Source organism: Euprymna scolopes, chromosome 18, assembly GCF_053919585.1.
Source record: "Euprymna scolopes isolate OS-2025 chromosome 18, ASM5391958v1, whole genome shotgun sequence".
NCBI lineage: Eukaryota > Metazoa > Mollusca > Cephalopoda > Sepiida > Sepiolidae > Euprymna > Euprymna scolopes.
The window spans coordinates 127,191,019-127,212,051 of NC_136499.1; the positions used below are offsets into that span (position 1 = coordinate 127,191,019).

Below are 21,033 nucleotides of genomic sequence, written 5' to 3' on the forward strand. Positions count from 1 at the left end.
CGTTTTCTGGTGGTTTCGGTATATTCTCTCTTAGCTGTTGCTATTTCTTTCTTACAATTACTTCTAGCTTCTATATACTTTTGCCTGTTTGTACTAGACTTATGTTTTTTTTTTGTTTTTGTTTTTTTACATGGGGGTCACCACTTATCAAGGCCCGGAGGCCACTCAGGGATAAGGGTTATTGCGTGTACAGTAATCAATGAGATAGTATTGTAGTAATCATTAGTATTGGGGGTTTTGATAGAGTGTCTTACTTAAGGGGGCGGTTTATGTTGGATTTGAAGGCATCCAAGTTGTAGTCAGGTGGGAAACAGGCGAACGGAAGAGAGTTCCACAATCATGCACTTCTAAGAAAGAAGCTCTGCTCATGGAATCTACGTTTGGATTTAGGCACAGATAAAGAGTGGGGAAAATTATTGACAGTAGTTTCAGCCAGACGGGTGTTTCTCGTAAAAGATTGGCGAGGGGAGGGACAAGGGATTGGAGCTCAGACGAGCACCTGCCATGATTTGTACTGGACTTATGTCGGATAAATCTGTGGTATACATGCTGCCTTTGAGCAATGGTAGCTGCACAAGTAAACCATTGTGAGGTTTGCTACACAATTTCTCTGTGGCAACATGAGCTCCTATTGCTGCTTTGAACCATTTAGTGGTCTCATTTGCGCACAGCTCTACAGGAAAAGAAAAGATATTTCCTCATGGGGCGTATCTGGTGAGATCTCTGATGGCTTCCCAGTCAGCCTTCTTATAATATTCTGTCGTTTTGAGCAATGGCTCTTCAGGGTTGTGTCAAAAGTTTAGGGTGATTTCTAACATGATCACAGCATGATCAGTATTCCCAAGTGGGCTATGAACATCCGTTAAACAATCATCGGAAACTATAGTCAGAAACAGATCTAAAAGTGAGGCTTGTTGATCTAGGAGACGGGTCGGAAATGTAACCATATATGATAGGGAATGAGATATAGAGACACGATGTGTTATGCTACCAGCTGCGTCTGTATAAGTAGAGAATCCAAGACAATTATTGTGGCGGACATTGAAGTCACAAAATACATGGACGTGCAGTAGTATCGAAGGAGAGTGCTGTATCTATGCTGTCAGAGAGTTGGTTGATTAGGATACAGTCCTGAGTCAAAGGAAAGTGGTAGAGAAAATGTAAGTAGCTAACGCTATATTAAAGGTTAAGCCTGGTTGTCTCATTCTGGATTTGATTCTTTAGTCAAGGGGAAGGTATTTCAAATATAGACTCCAAGTCCGTGCATATGTCTGTCTGAGTCCTTACGGCAAATTGGAAGATAACCAGGCATAAGTGGTTAGAGAAGTGCAAGTTAGTTTCACTTAGTGCCAAGATATCCGGGGAGTTTGCTAGGAGAAACAATTCAAGATCATCTAAATTAGTTCTAAGCCCATGGATATTCATGAATGCAAGCCTCAAGGGAGGAGGTGAATAGGTTTTGTTTGAGTTCATGCCTGGTTTAATTGTAATTTTTGATTGAACTGTCATTTTATTTTATCTAAAAGTTTTTTTTTCATTTTTCTTAAACTTTTTCTTCTAGGGGATGGGACATCCAACCAGATGTCTGACATTTACCCCTATTTTAGTGAGTCCAACCAAGAGATCTTTTCAGGATTCTAGCCGTCCCTTTCAGTGCAATCGTTTGTATTTCACTTGCACTTGGTTCACCGGGTATGCTTGCTATGTACTTTTTAAAGTTCTTTTTCATAAGCCCAGTTGCTCCTATGATGACTGGTATAATTGAAACGTCTTTTAATTTCCAATTTCGTTTCATATCATACATAAGTCCTTGATACTTTGTTATCTTTTCCCTCTCAACTCTGTTAAGCCCTGTATCATTGGGTACACTGACCTCTATTACGGTCGCTTTTTTGTTTGCTCTGTCCCAAATTACTATTTCGGGTGAGAGGTGCTGGACAAAGTGGTTTTGTAGAACACTAAACATTTAAACAAGTAGACCATCAGCCGACTCTTCATCTACAGGATTGTGGCCTCGGGAAAGCCTATATAGAGCTTGATTAATTATGGACTCAAATATTTTGGCGAAAAAAAAAAAATAAAAAAAGGATATAAAATAGGAGATACACAGGTTACAAAGTCGTGAAATTTGAATCCATTTTCTGACGTTTTTTGAAAGTGGGAGTCTCAATCCTGGTTTCATATTTTTCAGTCAGATTGCAAGATGCATTCAATTTATTTAAAGATTATTTTAAAGTATATGAATCTGTGATAGATAATAAATAGGATATAATTATATAAACAATAATTTTAGTGAGATCTCTCTCTCCATAATATTAGATATGGGATAGACGCCTGAACACATACTTTAGCAGTCGCATTATTATTACGCATGCTGATATTATTATTGTACGAGTTGTATATGAGTAAAGGAAAGATGCACATTTGACCATATCAACTTTTGTTCCCAGGCGGTCAAATGTCTTCCACTGAACCTATGGTCATTCTTAGCCAAGAAGAAAGGCTTCAGGAGAGGAGATTCCCAGGTCAATGTCTTAGGATTAACAATTCAACCCTTATTAATATTTTCATACATTTGTATACAAGATTTTATGTAATATATTTTATACTAGCAATTCAGCCGGGCTTTGTTCGGGTCCTATGTACTGTTCATAACTTGCCCTACCTATGGATAAACTTTACGTAAGGTTTCAAATGTTTAGACCAAAAATTATCTGAGTAATTTTGTAGAGACCACAGAGGTAAATTTTTTATAACGTAGACCTTAATTTTGACCCCTCAACATTTATTATTTTGGTCTCAAATCAAAATAAAAACTTTTAACCGTGTCCAAGTTACCTACATCTAAAATTTCAAGTCTTTAGTCCCAAAATTGGCTGAGTAGTTTGCTAGACACCGCAAAACTCAAATCTTTGGAACTTTGACCCCTTGCCAACTCAAATTTTCGACCCAAACCAATTAAAAAGCTTGCCCTATCTCTGAATACCCTTTATGTAAAATTTCAAATGTTTAGACCAGAAATTATCTGAGTAATTTGGTAGAGACCGTTGAGGTCAATTTTTAAAAAACTTTAACCCCTTAACATTTATTGCTTTGGTCTCAAATCAAATTAAAAAGTTCGATCCATGTCCAAGTAATCTACATTTAAAATTTCAAGTGTTTAGACCCAAAATTGGCGGAGAAGTTTGGTAGAGTTTTCAAAGGTCAAATCGTTTAACTTTGACCCCTTGGACAGCCAAATTTCTGTCCAAAAACTGATGAAAATTTTTTTTTCCTAAATCTCAACACCCCTTATGTCGAATCTCGAGTCTGTAGACCGAAAATTGACATATTTGGTAGGGAAATGTACACACACACAGACAATTTTCACTTTTATATATAGATTTTATGTAACGAATATTTTTATATAATAAATGAGTAAAGCAAAGTTAATTGTTTTTATTTTAAAGTCAACAAAAACTAACCTTTCTGTAATGTTGAAAGTAAAATGTACGAGTTGTTTTTCTAACTTCTATTTCATTCGTCAAATCTTTATCGTTGTACTGATTTTGCATGTCGGCATCGTCCACTAGCCTCTGCCTTTTTGAATCTGTGAAGAAAACAAATGAAAAATTCACTAAAAAACATCAGATTGCAATTGATAAATGGAATTTTGTGAAAAAAGAAAAAAAACAATTTTTAATTAGAAATAAAATATATCCTAAATCACAAGATGAATAACTTGGACGGTTTTGCATGTTTACTGATGCAATGTAAATGAGTATTTCAAAGAAAATTGATTATTTTCATTGAAATATGTTCATTTTAAAAACTGTTTTTTTTTAAATATATGTTTATTCATAGAAACTTTTTAAAAATAGTTAATTTACAGAAAGTTAAAAGAACAAATGCATACAAAATTAAAAAAAAAAATAAATGCTCATTTAAAGAAATAAATTAATGTCTATTTACAGAAATACATTAATGTCTATTTGCAGAAATAAATAAATGTTTATTCGTAGAAATAAATGTTTATTTGCAAAAATAAATGTTTATTTGTAGAAATAAATGTTTATTTGTAGAAATAAATAAATGTTTATTTGCAGAAATAAATGTTTATTTACAGAAATAAATTAATGTCTATTTACAAAAATTAATGTCTATTTACAGAAATAAATTAAAGTCTATTTACAGAAATAAATTAAAGTCTATTTACAGAAATAAATTAAAGTCTATTTACAGAAATAAATTAATGTCTATTTACAGAAATAAATGTTTATTTACAGAAATAAATAAATGCTTATTTGCAAAAAATGTTTATTTGCAGAAATAAATGTTTATTTACAAAAATAAATAAATCTTTATTTGCAGAAATAAATTAATGTTTATTTGCAGAAATAAATAAATGTTTATTTGCAGAAATAAATTAATGCCTATTTACAGAAATAAATAAATCTTTATTTACAGAAATAAATAAATCTTTATTTACAGAAATAAATAAATCTTTATTTACAGAAATAAATAAATCTTTATTTAAAAAAATAAATGTGTATTAGTAGAAATAAATAAATGTTTATTTGCAGAAACTTGTAAGAAAATAAATGTTAATTGATAAACTTTTTTAAAAGGTAATGTTAATTTACAGAAACATTTTTAAAATATATAAATTGGCAGATATTAATTTTTACCACATTTGAACATTATCGATTGAAGAAAGATTTTCTGTTTTCATTCATTGTACTTCCAGATCCATCCAGAGATGGTTATCTGTAAAAATGTTAAGATATTTAGTCGGTGATTTTTTTTTCTCTCCTCCAAAGAAATTAACTGTGTTAACCAGTTCTACGTTACTTTTAAAGGCATTCAACCATTATTTATTGATATTTTAGTTGAGATATTGAATTATTTCTCCCTCTGAAAAGGGTTTTGCATAGGACAAACTTTGTATACGAATTAAAAAAAGTTTTTGTGTTTTCATTTGTGCTTTTATTTTTGAAATTTTTGTTGGGGTAACGATGGAGTTGACATATAATAATGAAAAACTGATCAATATTCTTAGTATAGCAGGTGTGGCCAAACCGAACTTCATGTCGACCCTGGCAATGCAGGGTATCCATGCTAGTATATATATATATATATATATATATATATATATATATATAGGGTGTCCAAAAAGTCACTGAAGGGTTTTGAACTTAAATAAATTCTTTATTTTTGATGATATCTTTCTGTAATTTTAACACAATCTGACAAAGATATCAGAAAATTTAAAAAATATGTAAAATTCAAACAATCTTTATAAAATTAATGTTTTTTAAATGTTGCCTGTTTTCAGCGCATATAACCTCTTGCTATGGCCACCACATTCCCCTAGACTTGACTAGCCCTCGACTTGTTCTTGTGGGGATATCTTAAAGAAACAAACCCTGCAAGAATTGAAGGAAAACATCAGGAACGAAATAAGGGAATTAAATCGCAATCCAGAGATTCTGCAATCTGTCATGAATAATGTTTTGGAAGGAGCACAATATGCAAAGCTTAAAATGGACAACATTTAAAAGACATTTTTCATAACTAAAGATTGTTTGAATTTTGCATTAAAAAATTTTTTTTTCAATGTCTTAGTCAGATTATGTAAAAATTACAGAAAAATATCAAAAATAAAGAATCTGTTTTAAGTTCAAAACCTTTCAGTGACTTTTTGGACATCCTGTAGAAACACTTTTTTTTTTAAACAAATTATGAATGTTAAAAATAAGTTTTTACTTACTGGGCATTTCACTGGGATTTTGAAAAGCATCTAGATAAAAAAAAAATGAAAATAAATAAAAATAAAATGAAAATAAAATAAAAATAAAATAAAAATGAAATAAAAATAAAAATGACAAACTATGTATAACGTAACACGGATGTGCATAAGCAAATATATGCGAAATGATTTCACCAGTAGGAAAAAATAAGGACGGTTCAAGATTACGCTTGAGTAGATAATCACGTGAGGGACGTCAAAACAGTAACGAGAGAATAAGGAAAGAAATGTTGTACAAAAAAAAAAAAAAAAAAAAGCAGGCACTTCTACACTATTGGAACGAAATTTCAGAAATTGTAAAACTGAATTTCACATGAACAAAAATGGTATCTACATATTCCTCGTATTTTTAAGATGATTATATCCAAAAATTACGAAAATCAATAAGGTAGAAAATTATTTATTAAAGAAATAAAAAATAGAATTTGATGAAAACGATTGTAAGTCACAGAAGAGTTCAAAAGGGAGGAATTTTCTGTTTTGATTTAAACAAGGTGGCAAAAATTTTTCACCTGCTAACATGATTAAAGTTTTTTTTTTTTTTTTTTTTTTTTTAAATAATTCATTAATATTCAGGTAATTTCGATTGCATAATTTGGAAGCTACGATTGTAATTTATTAGAATTGACAAAAAAATCAGTTGAAACCATTGTTTTTTATCTGGAAACTTCATTTATCGACTACAAAATTTTGTCCTACTAGTGTAGAAGTGTCAAAAAGCTAATTCTTTCCTATTCTTTGTCTGCTTTGCGACTGAAGCCACTATGTGTTGGTTCCCGAACAACGTTACGTATGTGACAGCAATAACAATACTAACATTTGTGATGATTTAAAAACTATTTCATAATTGCGATATTTTTCTTTTTAAGATATGTTCAGCGATAACAACAAGCCTGTTTCCCGCAAAATATAAACAGTTTCGTTCCGGTTTCTAAATGAGAGGAAATTAATGGATTCAATTCCATTTCTATAGAACATACATGTCGGCTGAACGAACCTAGCCTATTAATTTCCGGTTTTTATAATTCTTTCCATTTCGTCATGACAAAACTTTTAAATAATTTTTATTTCTATTTTTGTTTTCTTCATGGGAGTAACCACTTATCAAAGATGGAGGCCACTCGAGGATAAGGATTTATGATTGTACGATAGTCACTGAGACAAAAGTGTATTAATAATTAATAAATTGGAAATGGAGTAAGAATTTTTTTCTCAATTGATTTAATAGTTAAAAAAAAATTTTTTTTTCTCAATTGATTTAATAGTTAAAAAATAAAAAGAATTTTTTCTCAATTGATCTAATAGTTAAAAAAAATTGATCTAATAGTTAAAAAAAAAAGAATTTTTTTCTCAATTGATCTAATAGTTAAAAAAAAAAGAATTTTTTTCTCAATTGATTTAATAGTTAAAAAAAAAAGAATTTTTTTCTCAATTGATCTAATAGTTAAAAAAAAAAGAATTTTTTTCTCAATTGATTTAATAGTTAAAAAAAAAAGAATTTTTTTCTCAATTGATCTAATAGTTAAAAAAAAAAAAAAGAAAAATCTATAACAAAATTATGCAACAAGATATTGTCTGCCTACGCAACTTCACATCTGAAAATAAGATTTTTTTTTATTTTGCACTTATATGATATCACTCGCAGAGTGATTTGTGCAAAGTCCAGGAAAAACACACAAACGTTTTCTCACTCTTGTAATAATGTGTTGAGAGCTTAGAACACTCTACGCATACATGACTTTTCCCATTTCTGTCCAAAGTTGTTTCGGGCATTTTACAGTCAGATTGCAAATGCCATATTGACAAGAAATCATATCCCTTGTGTGTCTCTCGACACAACTTGTGCAAGTTAGAAGATCTTGACTAGATTCCATTTCTCTAGAACATACATTTTAGCTGAATGCGATTTGGGCGATCATTAACGAAGATCAGGAAGAAAGTTTGGTCCAAAATCGATTCTTAAAGCATGCTCATCAACAATTTTTATGAACCTATTGGAAAAAAAAAGATTTGGTGATTGAAAAGACATTTCTAAATATGCCATAGTTTGTGAAACAAACCATGGTGCCAAACTTTGATATGTCTAGACATGAAGCATCCATTATTAATTCATTGATCCTGCATGATATTACAGTCAGCACATCAGCAGTTGATCTTGCAGGATGAAATCCATATTGCTTTTTGCCGAGTAGATTGGAAGTTTAAAGCTAAATTTAATTATGATATTGTTGAGAAGAAGTCATATCGCTTGCGCACTTCTCATCAGAACTTGGGCGAGTTAAAAGTTCTAGACTCAATTCACTTTCTATCAAACAAACGTGTCTTAGACTCGGGTTTGGATGACAGACTTCGTGTTGACGGAATTATTGAATAAAATTGATTTAAGAGAAGAAGTATCTGTCCTTTTAACAAAAAACTTGGTGACCCTTTTCTCTCATTCTAAACAAGGTCAGTAAGATGGACACAGCAACTTTACTTCAAAAAAATTCTTTCAACTTTAAAACTTAAATAAAAAATTTAAATAAACATCATATCCAAAAATCTTTAAGCTTATGAAAATTTTTTTTTTTTTTAAATATGGTACAAGAATGTAACTGAACTTTTAGAAATAAGTATACAATTTGGTTTTAAAAAATCATCATTTTGAGGGTTATATTGAAGCAGTTAGCTCCCAAAATGGCTGACAAATTTTATTAACTATTTGGTTTGCTTAGCCATCATATTAGTTTGCAGATCTTTTCTTTTAAATGTAATTTCATTTTTATTATTTTTGCAAATTAATTCGCAATTACTAACAAACATAATATAAAAATATGTTCAACCAGACTGTAAGGCGAATCACTACAGTAATAATAAACATAGTATCAAAATATGTTCAAATAGTCTGTAAGGCGATCAACTACATTAGTAACAAACAGTATCAAAATATGTTCAAATAGTCTGTAAGGCGAATCACTACAGTAATAATAAACATAGTATAAAAATATGTTCAAATAGTCTGTAAGGCGATCAACTACATTAGTAACAAACAGTATCAAAATATGTTCAAATAGTCTGTAAGGCGAATCACTACAGTAATAATAAACATAGTATCAAAATATGTTCAAATAGTCTGTAAGGCGATCAACTACATTAGTAACAAACAGTATCAAAATATGTTCAAATAGTCTGTAAGGCGAATCACTACAGTAATAATAAACATAGTATCAAAATATGTTCAAATAGTCTGTAAGGCGATCAACTACATTAGTAACAAACAGTATCAAAATATGTTCAAATAGTCTGTAAGGCGAATCACTACAGTAATAATAAACATAGTATCAAAATATGTTAAAATAGTCTGTAAGGCGATCAACTACATTAGTAACAAACAGTATCAAAATATGTTCAAATAGTCTGTAAGGCGAATCACTACAGTAATAATAAACATAGTATAAAAATATGTTCAACTAGTCTGCAAGGCAAATCACTTCAGTAATAATAAACATAGTATAAAAATATGTTCAACTAGTCTGTAAGGCGAATCACTACAGTAATAATAAACATAGTATAAAAATATGCTCAACTAGTCTGTAAGGCGAATCACTACAATAATAATAAACATAGTATAAAAATATGTTCAACTAGTCTGTAAGGCGAATCACTACAATAATAATAAACAAAGTATAACAATATGTTCAACTAGTCTGTAAGGCGATCAACTACATTAGTTACAAACAGTATAAAAATATGTTCAACTAGTCTGTAAGGCGAATCACTACAATAATAATAAACAAAGTATAAAAATATGTTCAACTAGTCTGTAAGGCGATCAACTACATTAGTTACAAACAGTATAAAAATATGTTCAACTAGTCCGTAAGGCGAATCACTACAATAATAATAAACAAAGTATAAAAATATGTTCAACTAGTCTGTAAGGCGATCAACTACATTAGTTACAAACAGTATAAAAGTATGTTCAACTAGTCCGTAAGGCGAATCACTACAATAATAATAAACAGAGTATAAAAATATGTTCAACTAGTCTGTAAGGCGATCAACTACATTAGTTACAAACAGTATAAAAATATGTTCAACTAGTCCGTAAGGCGAATCACTACAATAATAATAAACAAAGTATAAAAATATGTTCAACTAGTCTGTAAGGCGATCAACTACATTAGTTACAAACAGTATAAAAATATGCTGTATTCATTTTATAAAAATAGAAAATCTAGTTGACATTTCCATCATTGGTTGCCATTTTTTAATCTTTGCGGAAGACGCACGTGTTCAAGTTTAAAGGTGAAAACAAACATAACAAGGTGCGTGAACAAAAAGGCAGAGTTTTGAAAATATGGAAAAGGATATTTGAAAGAGGTTGAAAAAAGAATGAAAGACAATGGAGGGTCGAGATGGTAAAATGCATCAGGTTTATCTGACTATGACGTGAATGGGAACTTGAATGCCAGGGTCATGGCAACAAAGGAAGGAGAAGGAAACTCTGAGTACAAAAGTAATTGAAGTTGGATAGGATGGATGAAGCTGGAAATTGATGTGTGGATGATAGAAAAAGAAGAAGAAGAAGAAGAACTAGATCGAAAAGCTGAAAAAGAATGGGAAGAAAAAAACAACACAAGATGATTGAAAAAAAAGCAGAAGTTGATGAAAAGAAGAAAAAAAGGAATAAGATGAGGATGAGAAAGTGCGTAAAGGAAAAAAAACAAAATGCTGAAGAAAAAAAAGATAAAAATGAAAGAAAAAAGATGAACATGAAAGAAAAAAGATGAAGATGAAAAAAAGATGAAGATGAAAAAAAAGATGAAGATGGAAGAAAAATGATGAAAATGAAAAGAAAAAATGAGAAAAGAAAAAAGATGAAGATGAAAGAAAAGATAAAAATGAAAAGATGAAAGAAAAAAGATGAAGAGAAAATATGAACGTGAAAAGAAAAAAAATGAAGATGAAAGAAAAACATGAAAGAAAAAAGACTAAATGAAAGAAAAAAGATGAAAATGAAAGAAAAAAGATAAAGATGGAAGAAAAGAAAAAGATGAAAAGAAAAAAGATGAAGATGAAAGAAAAAAGATTAAGGGGAAATATGAACGTGAAAAGAAAAAAGATGAAGATGAAAGAAAAACATGAAAGAAAAAAGATGAAAGAAAAAAGATGAAAGAAAAAAGATGAAAGAAAAAAGATGAAGATGGAAGAAAAGAAAAAGATGAAAAGAAAAGAGATGAAGATGAAAGAAAAAATATGAAAGTGAAAAGAAAAAAGATGAAGATGAAAGAAAAACATGAAAAGAAAAAAGACGAAATGAAAGAAAAAAGATGAAGATGAAAGAAAAAAGATGAAGATGAAAGAAAAACATGAAAGAAAAAAGATGAATATGAAAGAAAAAAAGACGAAATGAAAGAAAAAAGAGTATAAGAGTGTTATGGAGTCCATGACATGAACAGCACGATTAGTCCAGGACGTCATGAACGCGTTGGCTGCAAGTGCATCCAGCCGGAGATTACCCACAAAACACCCCACCCTCAAATATAAAAAGAAGGGAGCACACATGCTTAGAGAGTTAGAGTTTAGAGTTGATAGTTTGAGTCCGACAGACACGGTCGTCAGTTAGTCTGAGAAGATGAAAAACTTCTTGTGGAAGCGGCGAGAGATAGTGATTGACGGCAGATGAATTGATAGAAAAATTCCCATGAATTACGAATAGGCAGAGAACAGGAATGGGACATTCGACCGTGAAATGAATAAAGTTCCAATTGTCCAGAGAAATGAAACCTGCGTCTGGGTTGAGCTTTTTTCTAGAGAGGCGATACGGTCAAGAGATGCGGAGAAAAGATATAAAGGTACGTTCTGTTTCGTTCTTATAAACCCCTCGAAAGGGGTGATAGGCAGTAAAAAGAGAACATACCTCATCTCCGTCTCCACACGTACGTAACAAAAGGATGCTGAACAAAAAGAAACTGATGAACTAAGAATAGAAAAGAAGAAAAGGGAGAAAAAAAAGAAAAAAGAAGTAAACGGATACAAGAAAAAAAAAGTGAAGAAACAAAAAATAAAAATATTTCCACCTATCTCATTCAATCCCGGGCGACGCTAGTTATTTTCCTACATGATTTCCACCTATCTCATTCAATCCCGGGCGACACTGGGTATTCTGCTAGTATACATTTTCAGCAATGTCATTCAATCCTGAGCGACGCCGGATATTTTGCTAGTATATATTTCCAGCAACGTTATTTAATACCGGGCGACGCCAGGTACTAAGCTAGTATATATTTCCAGCAAGGTTATTCAATCCCGGGACACGCCGGGTATTCTGCTAAGAAAAGAAGAAAAATAAATAAAATGGATGCATCTTTCGGGATGAAAACCGTAAAAGATGGCTAAAAGGATTCATCTTTGTAATACTAAGTTTGAGCGATTATCAAACGCAGAGAACATAAAAAAAAATAATAGAAAAAGCTTTCAACCTACCGTTACTGTCACGTTTCGTTAGCTTGCTTGGAACATAATCCAAATTTTGGTGGCTGGATCGTTCGGGGACGGACACAAAATGTTTCAACATATACCGCGTGTCTCTGTTGTTCTCTTTTGTCGGGCTTAAAGCTGGCATGCTGTAACATTTTTTGTTTGATAAATGCGGGACATCTTCGAATGGCACTTTTATGATATGATTGTTGTTGTCTTGAAAAGCTAACACTTCCACATATTCATCGATGTCTTTCCTCACCGACCTCACTTTGAGCTGTGACGTTTCTGTCTCGAGATGTGTTACTATATAGTCCTGGTTATTGTCTTTGAGGGCATCGCAGAAATCGGTGAAGGATTTGGGCCCTGCTCGGGCCAACACGTCAAGAAGAGCCTCAATTTGTTGGAATTCAGAACCGGCCTTCTGTGGAACGCACACACGCACAAAAAAAAAAAAAAAAAAGATGAAAAAGTTTCTGGAACTTATTGACGACATATTCAAATTATTAATTATTTTCCAAGAATTTGAGTTGGCATCTTTAGTTGACTTTTAACAACTAAATATTTTCGTTTACGAGCCAAGTAGAAAAGTTGTTTGAAGAATCCAAATAATCCAGATTCAATTTATTTTGCAAAAAACAAAACAAACAAAACTTGAATAACTTGTAGAGAGAAAAAAAAAAACTTGTAGAAAAAAAAAAAAAAAAAAAAACTTGTAGAGAGAAAAAAACAAACAAAAAAAACAATAAAAATTTACAGAAAAGACGACACATTAGTTCAACACTTCCGTAACCTTAAATTGTTGCATTTATTACTTCACTTGAAAGTCTATTCGATGGAGATTCTAAAACGTAGCCTGTGATTGGTGGTTTTGCATCCAATCACAGGGCATGTGACAAACAATTCCATAATAATTTCAAAGATTGATGAAAAAAAATTTTTTTTTTAACTGTTGACCCTATATCCCCAACTAATTCTGTTCCTTGTAAGTCCTGAAAGAATGAATATTACAAAAAATAGTGTCCACCTTATTTTGAGGCAATTCTGAAAAAGGATATAACAGCTTTGTAGGTGTGTCTTGTGCAGTTTTCAACTTTACTTTATATGAGTTTTCAATGATCACATACAGTACAAGCATCATCAGCATCATTTTACACTGGATTAAGTTTCACATAAGCAAACTGACTGGCCGACCTAGTTTCAGTGTTGTTTTTTAAACAGCTATCAGGAATATTGCCTGACCTTCCAGATATGTCCTTTTGACGGCCATTAATTTTCTGGTTATCTTAGTTTGTTTCAGTGTAGCTGTGAAATGAGGAACCTTGTCTTCTTGTACTGCATCAACTGAGATGAATCCTTGCACGTGCGTACTGCTGTCGTGAAGGCGGCAGAAGCTGTGCTCACTTGTCAGAGGATTAACAGCAAAAAAAAGGAAGAAACTTTGAAAAAAAAAAAAAAAAAAAAAAATCACGCTCACATAGGGTTCAAAGGAGATTCTATAAGATAGCCTATGATTGGTTGTTTTTTCATCCAATCACAGAGCTCGTAGCAAACGATACCATAATTTCAATAAAGTATCATAGATACCAAGACTGGCCACAAACTGTACATGGGAACAATCGGTCAAGAATAACTGTATTTGTACTGTTTGACTTGGTTTATAAGCATAAGGTTTGCTTCATGCACAACATCTACTGTTCTGCATGTTCTATGTCTCAAACCAAATGAAATATGGAAAAACAATCTGCACATGTAGAGAAATTGTCATTAGATCCGCATAGGTTTGTTCTTTTTTGTTATAACTATATGTTGATAGTCTTGTCTATTATTATGTAGGTGTCTACTTTATCCAGGTTGCCCTTGAACCCCTTTTACTCCAATAAATAACATCTCTGGCCCGTCGATGTTGACCAGAAGCAAAGGCATGAAATCTCTCTTCTTCCTATCGTTCTTCAAATTCATTGCTGATTGTAAAGGCGTTTTCTCTGCAACTTTCATTTGTGTTTTTTTTTGTTCTTTCTTTTTAATTCAATTAATTTATTTCAAATATATTTATTTTTGCAAAAAACAATTGTGTTTCAATGCCATGTCATGTAAAAAAGTGTTAAAAATTGACAAAGAAGAGGACACAGCAGTCCAGAAAATTCACCTTAAATTATTGCATTGTTGTTGCATTTATTGCTTCAATTGAAAGTTTAGGTGCAACTTTACTATAGTGTGCCATCCAACAAAATCGTGTAATTTTGAACAAAGGAATTTCAAGAAAAAACATCATTATGTACTTATATACCATGTTGAAAAATTACAAAATTACGAAACATTGCCCAGTAGAAGACGTGCTAAAGCTAAATTTAAAAAAAAAAAAGAAAAAGAAAAAAAAAGAAGCATGTTGTATAATTGAGAATGAGCCAGATGGCCGACTTGAAAGCGGTTATCTCCCCCTGAGTTCAAGCATCTAAAAGGTTAATTTACAGTAAAAAAATCCTTTGTGAAATTTCTGAACAAGATTTTGAAAATTTAAAATTTCTGAACAAGGTTTTGAAAATTTCAAATTTCTCAACAAGGTTTTGAAAATTTCAAATTTCTCAACAAGGTTTGGAAAATTTCAAATTTCTCAACAAGGTTTGGAAAATTTCAAATTTCTCAACAAGGTTTGGAAAATTTCAAATTTCTCAACAAGGTTTGGAAAATTTCAAATTTCTCAACAAGGTTTAGAAAAATTTCAAATTTCTCAACAAGGTTTGGAAAATTTCTGAACAAGATTTTGAAAATTTAAAATTTCTTAAGTTTTTTGAAAATTTCAAATTTCTTAATGTTTTGAAATTTTCAAATTTCTTAATAAGGTTTTTGAAAATTTCAAATTTCTTAACAAGGTTTTGAAAATTTCAAATTTCTTAACAAGGTTTTGAAAATTTCAAATTTCTTAACAAGGTTTTTGAAAATTTCAAATTTCTTAACAAGGTTTTTGAAAATTTCAAATTTCTTAACAAGGTATATATATATATATTATTCCTTAATTGGAATTTTTTCATTTTTGAGATGAGCATTTTTATGTTAATTTTATTTTTATTTCGGACTATTAGTCTCATCTTTATTAGTTGTTGTTTGTTTGTTTTTATTGGTTCACAACGTTTCGGCCAACTTCCTCTGGCCTTCGTCAGGTGGTAACCGCGACGGATAGGAACTTCGAACCTCCTAACTGCATTCTCAGCCATCACTGCCATCCGTAGTTGTCGTCGTCTCACCACATTTTTTGACCAATTACCTCTGGCACGCTTTGGGTGGGATTGAAACCGCTATCTTCAGACAGTGCTCATCTGGAACCGTAGAGATTCAACGTCTCTATCAACTGCGCCACGGGCCCCGAAGGGCGATCAAGGTTGGATTCTTTGATCTTATAAATGGAAGATCAGATAATGAATAAATGTGGATTTATAAGATCAAAGAATCCAACCTTGATCGCCCTTCGGGGCCCGTGGCGCAGTTGATAGAGACGTTGAATCTCTACGGTTCCAGATGAGCACTGTCTGAAGATAGCGGTTTCAATCCCACCCAAAGCGTGCCAGAGGTAATTGGTCAAAAAATGTGGTGAGACGACGACAACTACGGATGGCAGTGATGGCTGAGAATGCAGTTAGGAGGTTCGAAGTTCCTATCCGTCGCGGTTACCACCTGACGAAGTTCTTAACAAGGTTTTGAAAATTTCAAATTTCTTAACAAGGTTCTGAAAATTTCAAATTTAACGTTTTTGAAAATTTCAAATTTCTTAACAAAGTTTTTGAAAATTTCAAATTTCTTAACAAAGTTTTTGAAAATTTCAAATTTCTTAACAAAGTTTTTGAAAATTTCAAATTTCTTAACAAAGTTTGGAAAGACTGACAATAAACAAGAGATCGACCGAAACTACTTTTTCTTTTTTTTCTTTTCCTTTTTTTTTCTATTTTTACTTTTTTATTTCTTTCTTTTTTACTTCGATGCAGAGAAAAGAAAAAAAATTAAATTGACACACAAAAAAGATTAAATAAATACTTACTTCGATCGTTGACTTTGTCCGAACGTTAATGGTTTTTTTTGCCATTAAATATGTGAGAAGTCCGTCCATATTTACATGTTCCACTAAATACGCTCGATTCGTTATTAATTTGTCCTTATCTCTGGCGTTCATATTTAAAGAGTTTTCTTCTAATAAATAAAATTTTAAATAAACCTGCAAGTGTGGAATGGAGGTAAGGAAAACTTGTTGAAACTGAAAAAGAAAAAAAAAAGAGAAAAAGTCGGTTCGAAATGTGCATCACAGTTTGGATGAATGTGAGGACTAAAGGATAAAAAACAATGGAACTGAGATTGCTTAAAGTAACACATTCTACGCTTCTTGTTTCTTTGCAGAAGAATTATTTCACAGTTGAACCATGAAATTTTTATGTCACACGCTGAAACGTGGAATTTTGAACAGAACACTTTATTTAATCTGCAGGGTAGATTTTTCTCATTCTGTCAGCCATAACCAAGTAGAAGTGTTAATTTGTAACTTATATTCATTACTAGCACACTACGTTGTAGCATACACTTAAATGATATTTTAATTTATGTAAATTTCATATTTATTTTTATTAACCCAATTCGCCATTGATTATTATATTGTACCTAATATATAGTTGTGGCTCCCCTGACGTGACTTGGTCATAAAATATGCTTAAATAGGTTATTTTAATTCATTCAGATTCTGTACCCAATATATAATGGTGTTTAGAAGTTAAAATATATGACTTGAATGCCATCATCTAGAAGTGAAACTAAAACATTTTTTTTTTTTACCCCAAACAAGGCACAGTGTCACTTTGAAGTAGGGGGCTACTATCGGGGACATAAGTTGCAGAGATATTATAAAGGGAGTTGAGCAGCAAGATGTCTGTTCACATTACACTTGAACTTCTGCATGTCAGTACAGTTGGGAAAGCAGAATCCCCGAATGGAGTTCCAAAATCTAGCAGTTCTGGGGGAAGAAACTATTGAAGCATAAGGCTTTCTTACATTTAGGGATCTCTACTGTGAAGGGGTGGGATTTGGCTGCTTGTCAGGTTTGTCAGGGGGATTCATGTCGAGGGGGTACAAGGACTTGTAGTTCGTTGGAGCATTCACCATTAAAGTACTTGTAGAACAGGCAGAGGGATGCAACATTTTGTTGATGGGACAGAGACTGAAGCTTAGATGATAGTTCAGGACCTATCAGGTTGGCAAATCTTTTGAACCCTGTCCAGGAGTGAGAGATAGTTAGCAGATGCACCCGTCCAAATGTGACAACAATACTCCATACATGGGCGAATGGTGGCCTTATAAAGGCACAGGATACTTTTGGGCGTTAGTAGCTTTCTAGCATGGTAAAGAGAGCCCACCTTCTTTGCAGCAGCCTTGGCAATGCTCTCAATGTATCTGTTCCAATTCATGTTCCCTGTAAACATTAGGCCAAAGAGTTTAAAGGAAGTACTTTCAGGTAATGTGTTTTTGGTCATTGCTATTGGTGGTTGAGAAGGTTTCTTGTAATTATTGAAGGAAACAAGTTTAGTCTTGGCAGCATTTATTGTGACCATCCATTTTTGTCCCCATTCCACTACAGATTGGAGGTCTTCCTCTAGTGTTTCTGCCATTTCCTTAGATATGTGTTCATTTGTTTTCCCCTCGTGCTTGTTATAGAGAGTGGTGTCATCAGCAAATATACCCATCTCAGAAACAATTTTATCAGGGAGGTATTTATGAATATCAGGAATAATAAAGGTCCTAAGATAGACCCCTGAGGTACTCCCGCATTTATATCATATTGTTTAGGTGTACGACCGTCAAGGACAACCTGGATTATTCTCTTACTTAAGAAGGATTTAATTACATTATGAATTCTTCCAGTGATTCCATATGATCTAATTTTCCTTAAAGACCATACCTGTTAAAAGCCTTAGATATATCTAGAGCTAATGCTCTACCCTCCCCTGCTATGCCCAGTGAACGGTATATATGTTCAGAGATTACAATTAGGATATCTGCTGTGGAATGGGTTTGCCTAAATTCATATTGATTGTTGGTCAGAAGTTTAGCAGCTGTAAGGTGATGGACTAGAGCTTGATTAATTATGGACTCAAATATTTTGGCGAAAAGCGAGAGGAGGCTAATGGGGTGATAATTTTATGAGTCAGTTCTTTTGCCAGAATTCTTGAAAACTGGTACCACAGAAGCAATTTTAGAACATTTAACTTATAAACGTATATTTGTGCATATGTAGAGAAGCACTTTAAGTCGACTTATGCCTGCCAAGTTCTAATTTGTGTTCAATTTTGACACCTTAACAACTATTTTCACCAAAAATAAATAAAGACAAAATTGAATTTGTTTTGCAGGTTCAAATCCCTTATATATCAATTCCGTACTCTAAAAATTGACAGAGGAGTTTGGTAGAGACCGTTTTGCACACCGACAAACATTTACCCTTATATGTTGTACCTACTTTTAATTACTTTTTACCATTTTATCCTATTCCTTTATTCTCATTTCATTTAAATGTCATTAAGTCAGTTTGTATTTTCATTTTTGTATAATTCTGACCCTTCTCCTCTGATAAGAATTTAGCTTTGAAATGCCATGGCTTAAAGTGTTTTTTTTCTTAATTTTCCCTTAACTTTTCTTTATTGTTCTGCTGATATAATAAAGTATATATAACTCTCATTCCTCATCTATCATTTATATATATATATATATATATATATATATATATATATTAGTCCTATATGGTGAATTCTCTAATGGCCGTCATGCAGAGAAAAGATATAAAGACTCTCTGAAGAAGTCCCTCGGTGACTGCCACATTGACCTCCTCCAGTGGTCTACTCTCGCTGCTGACCGTGTTACCTGGCGACGTACTGTCCACCGGGTTGAGATCTACCGCACAGAGAATCTGAGGGAGAAGCGCTGTAGGAGAAAGATTCGGGAAGCCTCAGCAGCCACACCTGACGTGATTTTTAACTGCAGCCGCTGTTGATGAACCTGCTTGTCTCGTATCGGGCTCGTCAGCCACAAGCGTGCCTGCAGTCGACATGGTAAAACCACTTCATAGAATCTTTGTTTGTGAAGTACTGGCAAGATATATATATATCGGAAAAATTATGTATATAAATGGAAACGTTTGGAAGGCTAAAAACAATGATTTTTTTTTTATCAGATATATTTCAATGTTATACATCCTCATCAATGAAGAGTCTGTTTTGTTTTTTTTTTCTTTTACCACATTTATATAATTTTTCTAATTTTCAAGAAATATGCAACGTTTCAAGTGCAGGTAAAGAAAAAAAAAATTCTTATTATTTCAATTTGTGCAGCTAACACAACACTCCTGCTGATGACTGTTTTTTTTAATATTTTTATTTTCACAAATCTAACCGTCACCAAGACCCGCGGACTGACACATTCTCGCTTGCAGAATTCCACCACGCAGAAAAAGAAAAGAAAGAAGAACAGACTCTTCATTGATAGGGATGTATATCATCAAAATATATCTGAAACAAACAAATAAATTTATTTTAAAAAAAAAAAAAAAAAAAGTGTTGTTTTTAGTTTCCCAACGTATCCATTTATATATGTAATTTTTTCCAGTTTTCAATTGATATGCAATGCTTCAAGTGCAGGTGAAAAAATTTTTTTTCTTCTTATATATATATATATAATATTACGAGCAGTTCAGCCCAGCTTTGCTTTGGCCCTATGTACTGTTCATAACTTTATGTGCATATATATATATATATATATATATATTAAAAAATTTGACTATGTCCAAGTAACCTATATCTAAAATTTAAAGTATTTTAACCCAAAATTGACAGAGGAGTTTGGTAGAGTTTGTAAAGGTCAACTCTTTCAACTTTGAGATCTTGGCAGCCAAATGTTCGCCAAAAAAACTGATTAAAACGTTTACTGCATGTCTGAAAACTCTTCATGTAAAATTTCAAATGTTTAGACCCAAAATTGGCTGAATAGTTTGCTAGAGACCACAGAGGTCAAAGTTTTTAAAACTTTGACCCCAATTTGGACCCCTTAACATTTATTGTTTTGGGCTCAAATCAAATTAAAGTTTGATCCATGCCCAAGTAACCTACATCTAAAATTTCAAGTGCTTGGACCCAAAATTGGTGGAGGAGTTTCATAGAATGTTCAAAGATCAAATTGTTGAATTTTCCCAAATCTCAATACCCCTTATGTCAAATGTCGAGTCTGTAGACTGAAAATTGACAGAGTAGTTTCGTAGGGAAATGTACACACACAGACAATTTCACTTTATATATATATATATATATATATATATATATATATGATAGATAGATAGATTGTCCATAAAGCATTCAACCTTCAGAAGATTCAATTTAACCATATCACCATGGATCCATGAAGGTCTAATCCTTACTATAGGTAATAATAACTAAATATAATATAAAATTAACCCAATTCTACCCAGTCCTGACTGATGGGATAAGAACAATCTACCCCCATAAATTCAATAAAAACTTCACTGTAAAGGTTGTTAGATGCCGGTAAGCTTTCTTTCCTCAAACTGCTAAATTTTGGAATTCCATGACCGTACTAACATGCAGAAGTTTAAATGCAATATGAGCAGACAACTCCCTACATGGTACTCCTGTAGACATGGTACCAAATAGTAGCCCCTTATGTTCAAGTGGTAATATACTTTGTTTTGGGGTGAATAATAATAAAAATGAAGTACAAAATTCTGTACAAATTCTCAAGCG

The 21,033-nt window shown here is 32.2% G+C and overlaps 1 protein-coding gene across 1 annotated transcript in view; it reads right to left on the reverse strand.

Moving 5' to 3' along the window:
- The window catches only part of LOC145297815 (caspase-2-like), a 90,448-nt gene that overhangs the window by 48,564 nt on the left and 20,851 nt on the right, over positions 1–21,033 (reverse strand). The window contains exons 2-5 of the mRNA XM_080144128.1: positions 16,284–16,496; positions 12,257–12,674; positions 5,750–5,779; positions 3,465–3,589 (exon numbers count right to left, since the gene is read on the reverse strand). Coding sequence (XP_080000254.1) covers positions 3,465–3,589; positions 5,750–5,779; positions 12,257–12,674; positions 16,284–16,415 — 705 coding nt within the window. The 5' untranslated portion in view covers positions 16,416–16,496. The remainder of the gene's footprint in view (positions 1–3,464; positions 3,590–5,749; positions 5,780–12,256; positions 12,675–16,283; positions 16,497–21,033) is intronic.